Here is a 13,079-nt window from a genome sequence, read left to right as displayed (position 1 = left end):
GTGACTGTTCAGGCAAAATTAGTGTCATAAACATACTAATTGTGTAACAAGCTTGAAGCTGTGGCTCTCTCTACTGTGCAATAACTGTTCAAGACTTCATTTGTGTGTCACTGATGGGGCAATGTCTCCCAAGTTGGCTGTATCACTGGTTACAAGTGACCAGTAACTTCATTTTTATTTCAGTCACATGGATGGAATAGTTGTGCTGCTTTTTTTTTTAATCCTTCGTGGAATTAGGTGAGGTACAGGTTTATATAATGTACATATCCATAATGTGTAAGACAATACTTGTAGTTCAATGTACTAATGTAAAGTTTATTATTAGTTTTCAGTATTGAATCTGGAAGGAGCCATGACAGCAGGGGGAGGAACCGATGATGATATTCCATTGGGGGAGAGGAAGACAGTTACTGATTTTTGCTACCTACTTGATAAATCCAAACAGCTGTTCAATGGCTTAAGGTCAGTGCAGTAAATCAGTTGGACTCACTTTGATTTTCTGGAAAATTGCAGTGTCTTTTCCTTTGCAGCATTCAGTGACTTGTATCTTTTTATGAAAAGCAGATTATTTTGAATAAAAATATTTCCCTTCCTCTTAATATTTTTGTGGGGCAATAGTATATAATGAAAGTGTTCATATTACAGTATTGACGTTACCCTAAATGTGTGCATGCTGAATTTTTTTTTAGCTTTAACAAAAACTGCTTCAAAAAGTTATTTTCATTTCAATTGTTGCCCTTTTTAATTACATTGAATTTACAGAACAGAAACGGGCTATTCGGCCCATATGGCTTGTGCCAGTGTTTATGCTCCACACGAGCCGTCTCCCATCCTACTTCATCTAACCCTATCTGCATTTCCTTCTAATACAACACTTACGCCAGCTGGTGATTTGTTCTTCCTTTATCAAATAATTTCTACAAGAAATCCATGTGCTGAATTGCTCTTGGAAAGAAAACTGCTGATTTTGGAAAATTGAGGTGAATTCTGGCTCGTTTTTAAAAGAAAAAATATTAAATGATCTTATGCAAGAAAGAATACAAGTGTTGTGATTCCAGTGGAATGTATGTGTCATCTCTTACTGGAAATGGTGATATTCTTCTGGAAGGTGGTTTGTAGCATGAGGCTTAATGATGTGGGGTTGGCATGTGAGCTGCAAAATGAATTGTTGAAGCACACAAGCATAAAACTGCGGCTGCTTTTTGAAGAGGTTGTAAATCAGAAGTGTAGCTACTGATAGCGATTAGTGTTGCATTCACTGGCTGATGCCGAGATATGCAGAGCTTGATACAATCTAATGCAAGAATATGTAAATACAGATTGCCTTTTACAGAAAAGGAAAAAATATGCTCAAGTGGTAGAAGGCCGAAATTCAATAAGTAATGGATGCCTTAATCAAGCATTATTACTTGCCACTGATACCTGAGAAGTGCAACCAATAAATTTAAGTTATTGGCAGTTACAAATGACACATTTTTAAAAATAACCTATGAAATACTGTTTTATTCTGAGGTCTTGAATATTCTAGTGGAAAACTGTTGACTGCTGTACAATGCCAGCAAAAAATGGTTGGTGGTGACAAACTGCAATCATATCAGAGAATATACAGTTGGTAGAGTGGATGCCCATTTTATTCCATGAGTGAAGAGCTGATAACACGAGAGAAATGGTCTATGTTGTGAAGATCTTTCTTTTCTCTACTATATAAGACCATAAGAGATAGGAGTAGGCCATTCGGCCCCTCGGGCCTGCTCCGTCATTTTAATGAGATCATGGCTGATCTGACTTTTACCTCAACTCCGCTTTCTCGCCCTTTCCCCATATCCTTTGACTCCCTTGCTGATCAAAAATTTGTCTAACTCAGCCTTGAATGTATTCAATGACTCAGTCTCCACAGCTTTTTGGGGTAAAGAATTCCAAAGATTCACGACCCTCTGGGAGAGGAAATTCCTGTTAATTTCCATCTTAAACGGGAGACCCCTTATTCTGAGACTATGCCCCCTAGTTTTAGATTCCCCCATGAGGGATAACATCCTCTCAGCATCTATCCTATCGAGTCCCCTCAGAATCTAGTATGTTTCAATAAGATCTCCTCTCATTCTTCTAAACTCCAGTGAGTGTAGACCCAACCTGTTCAATCTTTCCTCATAAGACAACCCTTCCATACCCGGAATCAACCTAGTGAACCTTCTCTGAACTGCCTCCAACGTGAGTATGTCCTTCCTTTTAAATAAGGGCACCAGAACTGTATGCAGTACTCCAGGTGTGGTCTCACCAGCACCCTGTATAGTTGTAGCATAACTTCCCTGCTTTTATACTCCATCCCCTTAGAAATAAAGGCCAAGATTCTGTTTGCCTTCTGGATTATCTGCTGCACCTGTATGTTGACTTCCTCTTTCATGTAAGAGGACACCCAGATCTCTCTGTACTGCAGCATTTTGTAGTATTTTGCCATTCAAATAATATTTTGCTTTTTTATTTTTCCTCCCTAAGTGGATGACTTCACACTTTCCCACATTATATTCCATCTGCCAAATTTTTGCCCATTCGCTTAACCTGTCAATATCCCTTTGCAGACACTTTTGTCCTCATCGCAACTTGCTTTTCCACCTATCTTTGTATCATCAGCAAGTTTGGCCACAGGACACTCCGTTCCTTCATCCAAGTCATTGATATATATTATAAATAGTTGAGGCCCCAGCACTGATCCCTGTGGCACTCCACTAGTTACAGATTGCCATTTTGAAAATGACCCTTTTATCCTGACTCTTTGTTTTCTGTTAGTTAGCTGATCCTCTATGCTAGTATATTACCCCCAACACCATAAGCTCTTCTCTTGTGCAGTAATCTTTCATGTGGCACCTTATCGAATGCTTTTTCGAAATCCAAATATACTGCATCCATTGGCTCCCCTTGATCCACCCTGTCCGTTACTTCCTCAAAGAACTCTAATAAATGTCACACGATTTCCCCTTCATAAAACCATGTTGACTCTCCTTGATGGTGTTATGAGTCTCCAAATGTCCTGCTACTACTTCCTTAATAATGGATTATAGCATTTTCCCAATGACAGATGTTAGGCTAACTTGTCTATAGTTACCTGCTTTCTGTCTCACTCCCTTCTTGAATAGGGGTGTTACGTTTGTGGTTTTCCAATCCGCTGGGACCTTTCTAGAATCGAGTGACTTCTGGAAGATTACAACCATCCAGCGTTGGCTCAGTGGTCGCACTCTCTCTGAGGCAGAAGGTCATGGGTTCAAGCCCCACTCCAGAGACTTTCAGATGAGATGTTAAACCTAGTTTGCCCTCTCAGGTGGCTGTAAAAGATTCCATGACACTAGTCAAAAGAACAGGGGCAGTCTCCCAATGACCTGGATAATCTTTATCCATCAACCAACATTTTTTTTTAAATGAAAGGGTTGTCTTATGAGGAAAGATTGAACAGGTTGGGTCTACACTCATTGGAGTTTAGAAGAATGAGATATCTCATTGAAACATAAGATGCTGAGAGGATGTTACCCCTCATGGAGGAATCTAAAACAAGGGGGCATAGTCTCCGAATAAGGGGTCGCCCATTGAAGATGGTAAGGAGGAATTTCTTCTCCTAGAGGATCATGAATCTTTGGAATTCTTTACCCCAAAAAGCTGTGGAGGCAGGGTCATTGAATACATTCAAGGGTGAGTTGGACAAATTTTTGATCAACAAGGAGGCCAAAGGATATGGGGAAAAGATGGGAAAGTGGAGTTGACGTAAAAATCAGATCAGCCATGATCTCATTAAATGGTGGAGCAGGCTCGAGGCCAAATGGCCTGCTCCTACCTCTGATGGTCTTACGTAACCAGATAATCCATATCTCATTGCTGTTTGTGACACCTTGCTGTGCACAAATTGGCTGCCATATTTCCCTATGATGTGGAGATGCCGGTGATGGACTGGGGTTGACAATTGTAAACAATTTTACAACACCAAGTTATAGTCCAACAATTTTATTTTTAATCCCACAAGCTTTCGGAGGCTTCCTCCTTCCTCAGGTGGTGTGGAAATTACATAAATGTAATTACATAAATGTGTTGTAAAATTGTTTACAATATTTCCCTATGTTATAGGAGTGACTATGCTTCAAAAAAGCACTTTATTGGCTGTAAAGTGCTTCTGCATATCCTGTGGTTGTTAAAGGCGCTATATATAAATGCAGGTCACCGTTCTAGTTAAGCAACGTGGGGCATTTAAATGTCGACTTGTTAGAAGTGAACTGGATGCTTTTTAGTAGGTCTTAATTGTATCATCACTGTTGCATTACTTCTCTCCTTGAGTGTGCAGTATTAGAAGTTCCCTTAGTCAAACATACTCCCTTTTTTGTATAGAAATTCAAATGCGAGGTTTTAGAGACCATTTCCACACATCTTTGAAAGATGTTACATACCTCATTATCATTTGCTGCACCAGACTTGTTGGAGCATGCTTCAGTAAATCAGTTAGAATTAATATTTAACACCACAGTTTAAAATGAACACAAACTGATTGGAAGAACATTAACCATAAGTTATTTACATGAAGGTATTCTTTTGTGACAGTTATGTGTGACTAGTTTATGTACTTCAGTGCCTAAATGGAATAAATATGCAATAGGTTTCTTCGGATTTAAAAGTGGAATTTAGTGCCAAGATAATGAGGTATGTAACATCTTTCAAAGTTGTGTGGAAATGTCCCTATAACATGTTGACTCAGTCATAAATTTTTTCCACTGAGTTAGCTGAGACACTCTTTTACTGCAGATACATGGCAAATTTTCTGCAATTTCCAAGTTTAGCAAAAAGCATAACAAATGGCAGAAAATATACCGTGTGACAATGTTAATTTGGTATTGAATCCCCAAGTTTGTGTCCATGGCTGGCCACCTGTCTTACATCCTCCATTAACTTGAGCTCATCCAAAACTCTGCTGCCCTTATTCTAACCCGCACCAAGTCCTGCTCGCCCATCACCCCTGTGCTCGCACAAGAACGTTCAATGTTGAAAGCGTTAATTAAGAACTCGGACCTATGTTGACACCCAGTCCACCAACTCAATTTTAAAATTCTAATCCTTCTGTACAAATCCCTCCATGCCTCTCCCCTATCTCTGTAACCTTCTCCAGCGCTACAATCATCAAGAACTCCGCGTGCAACCCCACTCCAGTTGCCTCATAATTGGTGGCCATGCCTTCAAATTTCTGGAATTCCTGCTCTAAACCTCTCTGTCTGTCTGTCTCTCTCTCTCCCCCTCCTTTTCAAAGACCTTAGTTTAAAACTTGCCTTTTAGACCAAGCATCTAGTCACCTCTCCGAATATCTCCTTTTCACTCTGCCAGTTTTTGTCTTCTTACACTGTTGTGAAGAGCCATGGGATGTTCACTTACATTAAAGGTACTATATAAATGCAAGTTGTTGTACAGTAACTTATAACAATGATTTTTTTTACATGAAACGTCAATGATATTTTCTTTCAAAACAATATTCAATTCAGTGTTAATAGAAACTAAAACTCATGATACACATAGTAAGGCAACATTGAGAAAGGAGAAGTCAAGTGTTCAATCCTTGGGCTGCCTGATCCCTCCCACAATCTAGCTGCTTCAATATTACTGTGTATTGAAAGATCCTGTGGCATATGTGAACAGCCTAAAGTTTACTAAACCTGTAAACAAACATGTTAAAATTATTCTATGTTGACAATGAGTTTGCAATATGTGAAATACAGTTGAAGTGTGGGTTACAAATGGTGCAGCATTGCTGAAAATTTTCTTTCAGGTGGCATGATAGTTGCCTTTTACCAAACTTGAGAGGGAATGGTGCTCTAACAACCTCTGTACTGCTGTTCCCAGATTATATTGATCATCTGACTGTTAAGGGCTGTTAAAAGCTGATATGGAAAACGCTAGTTTAGTTTTCAATGAGTGCAGGCGTGTGTAACTAACTCCACAAGCTTAGTGACTGCATATGGGATCAGCTTGCATGATCCACAAGAAATGGATTTCTGCAGAGATTGCTCTGTGTACATTTTGGTTGTCCACTCAGAAGTTTAGAGCATGACTTCCAGAAATTTCCAGCATGGCCACCAATGGTGAGGCAAAGGGAGTGAGGGATGCACGCAGAATTCTTGGAGGATTGTAGTGCCGGAGGAGGTTAGAGAAAGGGGAGGGGCATGAAGAGATTTGAACAAGAGAACAAAATGCTGTCAGTCAATGGTATTCGGTCAAGGTGAAAAGGTATTGAAAGTAATGAAATGTGCCAACTGGGGATGGGAAGGAAAGAATGGTCGATGTTTTGCTACAAGCACGCCTCCGATCATTTTAATACTCTGCACCCTTGTCCTTTTTCTCTTTTTTGTCTAGTTTCTGTTCCATCTCCTCCATGCTATCTTCAAGCTCCCCTCATCCATACAACGTATGTGCTAGATAATGGCATGAAGGGTTCCCTCTCCTTGGGCACTATGCCCCCTCCATTTCTAAACTGTTGTCACCTCTGCTCAAAGCAAACGTCCTCAACTCCTCACCAAATGCTGCCCCACTTCCAGTCTCCCTTTTCCTCTGTTGCTGTTGGCTGCTGCCGAGATCTCTGCCCCTCTTCCCCAACTTCCAGTTTGAATCCCTCCAATCAGATTTTTGCCCATACCAAAATCATTGCCATTCTGTGTGACTGTGCAGAGAGATTGGGGACAAGGAAGATAATGCACCATGACCTGTCTTTGACATGCATCATCCTCTTCCAATAGCTCTCCTGTTGTTGGGTCTGGTAGGACTGTTCTCACTAACTGATTCAATCATGGCCAAAGCATCTCCAGCAATGGCTGTTCTTCATCCCTGCACTGACACCTTTTGCAGTCCTCCAAGGAATCATTCATGGACCCTCTTTCTCACTAACGTGTTGCCCCTTGGCAATATTGTCTGAAGGCATGGGGTCAGCTTTCCCATGTACTCTGAAACCCAGCTGTACCCCTCCTGCTTGTCAAACATCCAGTCTTCATTGAGCTGCAGTTTCTTCCAGTTACCAATGGGAAGAACAAAGTTATCATTTTCAAGCCCTGTCACAAAATCCATACTTGCCACCAGCTGTATTTTCCCCCTCCCTGGCTGCGGTCTTGGACTGAACCAGGTTGTTTGCAACCTTGGCAGCTCATTTAACCCTGAGGAAAGTTTCCAACCCCATATCCTCTCCGTTAGAAAGAGTGCCTACTCCCATCTCTAACTGCCTGCCTCCACCTCTACCTCAGCCTGTCTTCCACTGAAACCCTCATCCATGTCTGTCACCTCAACTTCATTTACTCCAATCCACCAACTGTCATAAACTTCAGCCCACCCAAAACTCTGCTGCCCACTGTGCCTCACAACAAGCCCTGCTGGCCTATCACTCCTGTCCTTGCTGAGCGACATTGGTCTCTGTCATCCAATACCACAAATGTAAGATTTTCACCCTGGTGTTCAAATCCCTCTGGCCTCGATCCACCTATCTCTGCAACCTTCTCCTGCCTCACTTTTGGTTCTTTGGGGCCTCTTGTGTGCCTTTCGCTGCCTCAACCCCCATGCTCTGGAATTCCCTCCCTCGGCCTCTTTACCTCCCCCTCCTCCTCTTAGACCCTCTTCTAAAATGCACCTTTATGACCAAGCTTTTCTCTTCTCATTTTCCTTCTTTGACTCGATGTCCTTTTTTTTTCTCGTGATTCTGTAAAGGACCTTGGGCCATTTTTCTGTTAAATGTGCTATATAAATGGAAGTTGATATATATTTAGTGACCCAGCATTCATGTGGGTAGAGGTAATATATGTAACTAACCGATACTCCTTCTAACTGCACCTCATTTCGGTTAGTGTACAGAATCACTGGTAATTCATTGAGAGCCAAATGTCAGGTCAGCTGCACTGCTGGAGTAAAGATAACAGCAGTAATTGAGAGCAAAAGAGATGAAGAAAAATTCCCTTAGGCCTCCTTGATGTAAAGTACAGATGACTGCTGTACTCTTTAACCTCATACTGTCTAGGCTTATCTTGTAGTGTTCATTGTGTTAATTTCTGACACATAAAATCTGAACTGCAGTCTGTGGTGACTATGCTCAAACAATACAAGTCTTTTCAAAAATGTTTCAGGTCTAACAGATATTTAAGAATCTCAACTGAAAAGATACTGAGGAACATGTGAGATTTATTGCTGTTAACTGTACCTTCCATACTTCAGCTGTGCATGGTTGAGTTAAACCATATTCTGCAAGTATGTCCAGAGTTCCGAAGCTCTGGAAAGTGAGAATCATCAACTGTTTGAAGTCACATGAAGCTGTTAAGTTCTCATTAGATCAGTTTCAAATTACATTGTCGCCATTTGGTTTGTAAATGGGTTGTTTCAGCATAGAAATTAATCATTGCATTAGGTTAGGATTATAAAATATTCAGTCAGCATCACTCTAGTCATAACGTAGTAGGAAATCTACTTTGTGTTGCAGCCCCAATTTTAATATTTTATATAGCCCTGCTCAGCTCCTCCAGAGTTGGAATGTTCTGATGGTGCAATCTAGTGAGGCAGCCAAAGCTCGCAAAACTTTTCTACCTCCTAGAGTAATGGCACTTGAGGCCTTTCTGTTACAGCATGGTGGTTTGTAGATAGAATCCTAGAAACAGGCCATGTGGCCCACCAAATCTGCCAGTGTTTCCTGTAATACCTCTCTTGTACTTATTTTCAGTATCCTTTTAGTATTTCTCTTTTTTTTCAAGCAGCTATCTTAATTCTATCTTTAAAAAATTCATGGACTCTACTTCAACAGTTGGTGGCAGAAAAATCCACATAGTAACTACCTCTTGTGAAGGTTTGTTTTCTAACCTTTAAATCCTTTTATGGTTCACGTTAAATTTGTGTCTTATTGCTGTCTCCCCAGACAGACCATCTGTTTGCAAATAGTGGGAACCGTCTACCTTTTTGACTCGTGGTGATGGCTCTGAGCTCTTGTGTCCACTGCTTTAAAAAGTGCCACAACCCAGAACTGGAAAGCTGCAATATCCATTTTTCTCTTGCCCATTGTGGTGCTTCTCCATGCTAACAGACCAACTTGAGCAGGTGAATAGGAGGTCTGTTTTTAGATTTGTGTTGCTGCAGTATATAGTACAGTATGTGAGCACCCTGAGGTGACTCAGATACATAGCTGAGATCAGAATTTCATGAAGTCGGGAACTATGGGTCTGAACCAACATCGTACATCACTTCAGCACACTATGGTACAGCTTTTGCACACTAACACTGGCACCATTTGGATTTCGAAAAAAAAACTCTGTCCAACTGAAAATGACATTTTAAATTGGTAAATGCTGGGTAAATATGACCCATAAGTTTTTTGCATTGGGCAGTTATGTAAGGTTTTCAGAATTCATGTAGGGTGCCAGAGGTAAAGGTGTTTTGGCAAAACCAGAATCTGAAACCAGCTGTTGACCATGAGTTTAAAAAAGGTACACTCTAAACTTGAGTAATTTTTTTATGCTTAGTCATTGCCTTAAGAAATTGTCAACTATTGTAGTGTATACTGACTCTTGAAGTACTAAAAAGAAAATTGGATCAATTTCTGATTCAGAAGGGATGAGGGGAGGAAGGTGATGTGGGGTGGGGAACTTGGATTCGTTCCTAACAGCTCCTAACATTCAAGTTTCAGTAATAGAATCAAATGACCAAGAATTGGGCCAAGATAAGGTTATGTTTTGGAACTCCATTGTCTCGCTGTTTAATAAAAGGATTCCCAAGCACATTACATGAGCATGCTGCTATCAGTTACTGAAGAATCGAGATAATGTTAGATTTTAAAATTGTTGGAAATTTAATTCTTCAATCTTTTGCTAAAACATAAGCTTAACTAAAACCTTGATGAAACTATCAAGTTAATTTCCTAGAACATTGAACACTCTCGGCACAGCTATTTCGACGATGTTTCTGATTTGGTACCAGTTTCTTTTTCCTAATACATAATGATTTCCCCCCACCCACCTACCACCAAAGCTCTTGAAGGGCTGGGTGTTACAGACTACGACTGCTGTTCTGACTGGAATTTATTGGGAAGTTGCTCAGGATAAAGGACCTTTTTTAATTTTTGCCCTCTTACATGTGTGAAAGTGTTTTGGCCTCTGCTCTTTGCCTTGCCCCATACTGCATGGGATTTGTCGGTGCAAAGCTGTGTCCAAACATCCAGCATTGGACTACCTAGTTGGTTTGCCGCTCTGATCCTAGCGGTAATGTAAGCATGTGGGGTGTAATAAAATTGGTGACATGGTATTGGATAAAACAGCAAACATTTGTATATTTATAGAAGTACTGAAATTCTAGAGATGTTTAAAATGTTTCAGTAAATGTGTACAAACTAAGTTTGAACTGCTACATGTCTGCCCAATTCTTTACCACTTGTAATGTGTTCATTTCACTTTCTTAATGTAATTACATTTGTTCTTCGATATGAGTAATAGGCAGACTACAGTTCAGATTGACTTAATTAAGTTGAATTCCCATTGATGGTTTCGAGTGTTGTACTTTCACTGATATTTGGTCACTTGCCCCAAGACTGAATAATTAAGTCTTTTCACATAATTAAATTTTCTTGCCAATCACAGTAATTTAAAGCTGTGCAGTTTACAGATCACTAGCCTGAAGAAATGTAAGCTGCCTTTTGTGGGTGATTGCCTTTTTTTTTAACATTTTCATGACAAATTGCCAGGCCTAATGAAAGCTGAGAATTTCTGACTCAATGACATATATATATATATATATATATATATATATATTGTCATTGTCGTATGAAAGAATGAGATTCTTGCTTTGACACCAGGAAAGAACCATTGCCCCTCCCTCCCTCTTCCGCCCCCCCCCCCCCCCCAATTCTCAAACTGTGAACCAGTGAAGTTCATTAGTCAGAGATTTTAAACCTTAAAAAAATTATAACTATCTTCATCCTTTGCTACCATTTCAGTTACTTTGTTCTTTCATGTTGTGAAGTTTTTGGTGATATGTGGCTTGCATATAGTTGGAATGTCAGTGAAATGGAAATGATTCTAGAATTTGATTGTAAGGCTACCAAATATTGCAAAATACAAATGTTTTATGAAATTGGTTATATTAAAAATGAAGGCTGAATAATTGGTAATACAAAGCTCAAATGTAGGTGTGATCTGCATTATATGTATTTAATGTAAAACATTCATTGTTTTTGTATACATTTTTACTTTTTTAAAATAAGAGGACGAACTGAAATAGTGTTTAAACTGCATTCTTGAAAATAAGCGAAGTTTGAAGTGGTCATAAGTATTCACATGTATTTAAGAATGTAGTTGCCACAGTAACCATTAAACTGTTTTCCTGTTGGAAAGCCCTTTATGATCATTCCATAATGTCAACAAAAGCCACAAACTGATGACAATGTTGTGGTGTCAGTCATATCAAAAATTGAGCTTATTTTTGATAGAGCTGGATTGAGTGGACTTTGTCCTGTGTTTCTCTTGCATGAAACAAAATAGAAATACAAGAAAATGGCTGGAAGAGGACTGAGTAATACAGTGAATTCATCATAAAGACGTCCTTGCCTGATGTGAAATACAAGGTCATTTGGCTGATGGGCTATCATCAGACAGGATTTAATTTCATTCCACAGCCCATTAATTTCCCATCTTTGCAGACAGTAATAATGCCCACATGATATACACAGTGACAGACAAAAAAAGAACAAGCCAATATCTTTTTTTAAAAAAAAAGCTAGGTCAGCTGTGTTTTCAGCATCTGTCAATTTAGGTGCCATTTTTTGGTAATGGTAATGCAATGAGAAGAAAGATCATTGATTCTTTTTCTCCATTCGTAGTATGGCATTGAACTTTGTTTACAAAGCTATTTTGGACCTGAATCTGCATTGTCACCTTCTATTTTGGTAATGTTTGTAAAAATATAATGTGTGATGCTACACTCATTTTCATTAATGAAAGACTCTTTAGACAAATACCTGAACACTGCATTTGAATGCCATATGACAAACTTTTTAAGACAAATATTGGAGGTACAGTAGTAGCATGCTGTAACCTGCTTGTGGCTGTGCAGATTGGTAAGATTTCTGATCTCTGCCGAGATATCTCGCATGTCTCCACAGGCAGGATGGGCAAATCAGAGTGTCAACAGCAGGCTGTCGTGTGACTCTTACTGGTTGCTTTCAGAAGATATTTGGCCCCACAATGGGCGGGGGGGTGCAGGCGGTGTAGTGATGATTATATGCCTAATGCATGCTGTAAGTGCTTAATTGTCTAATTCAGGAAATTGTTTGTAAAATTCTGTATGATGGAGTCCATAGCGAGCATATTAAAACATTAGAGAACAAAATATTTTGTATACTTCTAGGCAGCCTCATTGTGCATTTCATGTGGGAGGAGCAATTTGCCATTGAGTTGGTGACAGTGCAAACATAGCAAAATTGCCTCCAATTTGGTTTCTCTAGAGAAATTATAAATGATGCCTTTTAAAACATATTTGATTTCTTCAGAAGGAACACAGGCATTTTGCTATTTTTTTTTTATGAAGTCAGTGACCAGAGGCAATCTTTTTTTCCCCCAAGTGCTTCATGCATGATTTTAAAATAAATTATTGCCTCCATTAGGAAACAGCATGCAAGGGGCTATGTTTATTGGGATGCCATCAAGTCCTTTTCAGAGCCTAAAGCAAAGATATCCAAGTGTATGTTTGAGGTTAACCCTGTTAGAGAGCAGGATTGGGACATAGGAGGGACCAGAATGAAATGTCAAATTTCTGCTCCCCCCCCCCCCAACCCCCCTCCTGCTCCTCTGACCCCCAAAAATGGGTGAAGCATGTTTAAAATGCCTTCTATGTGGATGCTGGAAATTTTGCATCCTTAAAATAATGGTTTGTTTAGGTTACTGAAGGTGGTGACTTGGCTGAAGTATGGTTCCACAGGTCCTGGCAGCCCTCCAATACCTTGTGCAAGTGGCCATTCTTCATGTGAGCCTAGACAGTGAGCACTGATGAATTATTTAATGGTGGGGCATCACAACTGAGTCCTTTCCCAACATCCACCAGTGCATACTTTC

General features: G+C 39.8%; 1 protein-coding gene and 1 long non-coding RNA gene across 4 annotated transcripts in view; one reads left to right on the top strand and one right to left on the bottom strand.

The window, feature by feature from the left end:
- The window catches only part of scai (suppressor of cancer cell invasion), a 119,035-nt gene that overhangs the window by 50,547 nt on the left and 55,409 nt on the right, over positions 1 to 13,079 (top strand). For both annotated transcript variants that reach the window (XM_067969711.1, XM_067969712.1), the window contains exon 2: positions 326 to 462. In XM_067969711.1, coding sequence (XP_067825812.1) covers positions 353 to 462 — 110 coding nt within the window. In that variant the 5' untranslated portion in view covers positions 326 to 352. The remainder of the gene's footprint in view (positions 1 to 325; positions 463 to 13,079) is intronic.
- LOC137300564 (uncharacterized) overlaps positions 1 to 13,079 on the bottom strand; it is a 63,705-nt gene that overhangs the window by 10,625 nt on the left and 40,001 nt on the right. The window lies entirely within an intron of this gene.

This window comes from Heptranchias perlo, chromosome 31 (assembly GCF_035084215.1).
Source record: "Heptranchias perlo isolate sHepPer1 chromosome 31, sHepPer1.hap1, whole genome shotgun sequence".
Taxonomy (NCBI): domain Eukaryota; kingdom Metazoa; phylum Chordata; class Chondrichthyes; order Hexanchiformes; family Hexanchidae; genus Heptranchias; species Heptranchias perlo.
The sequence above is the reverse complement of the archived record's forward strand: the minus strand, read 5'-3'. Positions and strand labels throughout refer to the sequence as shown.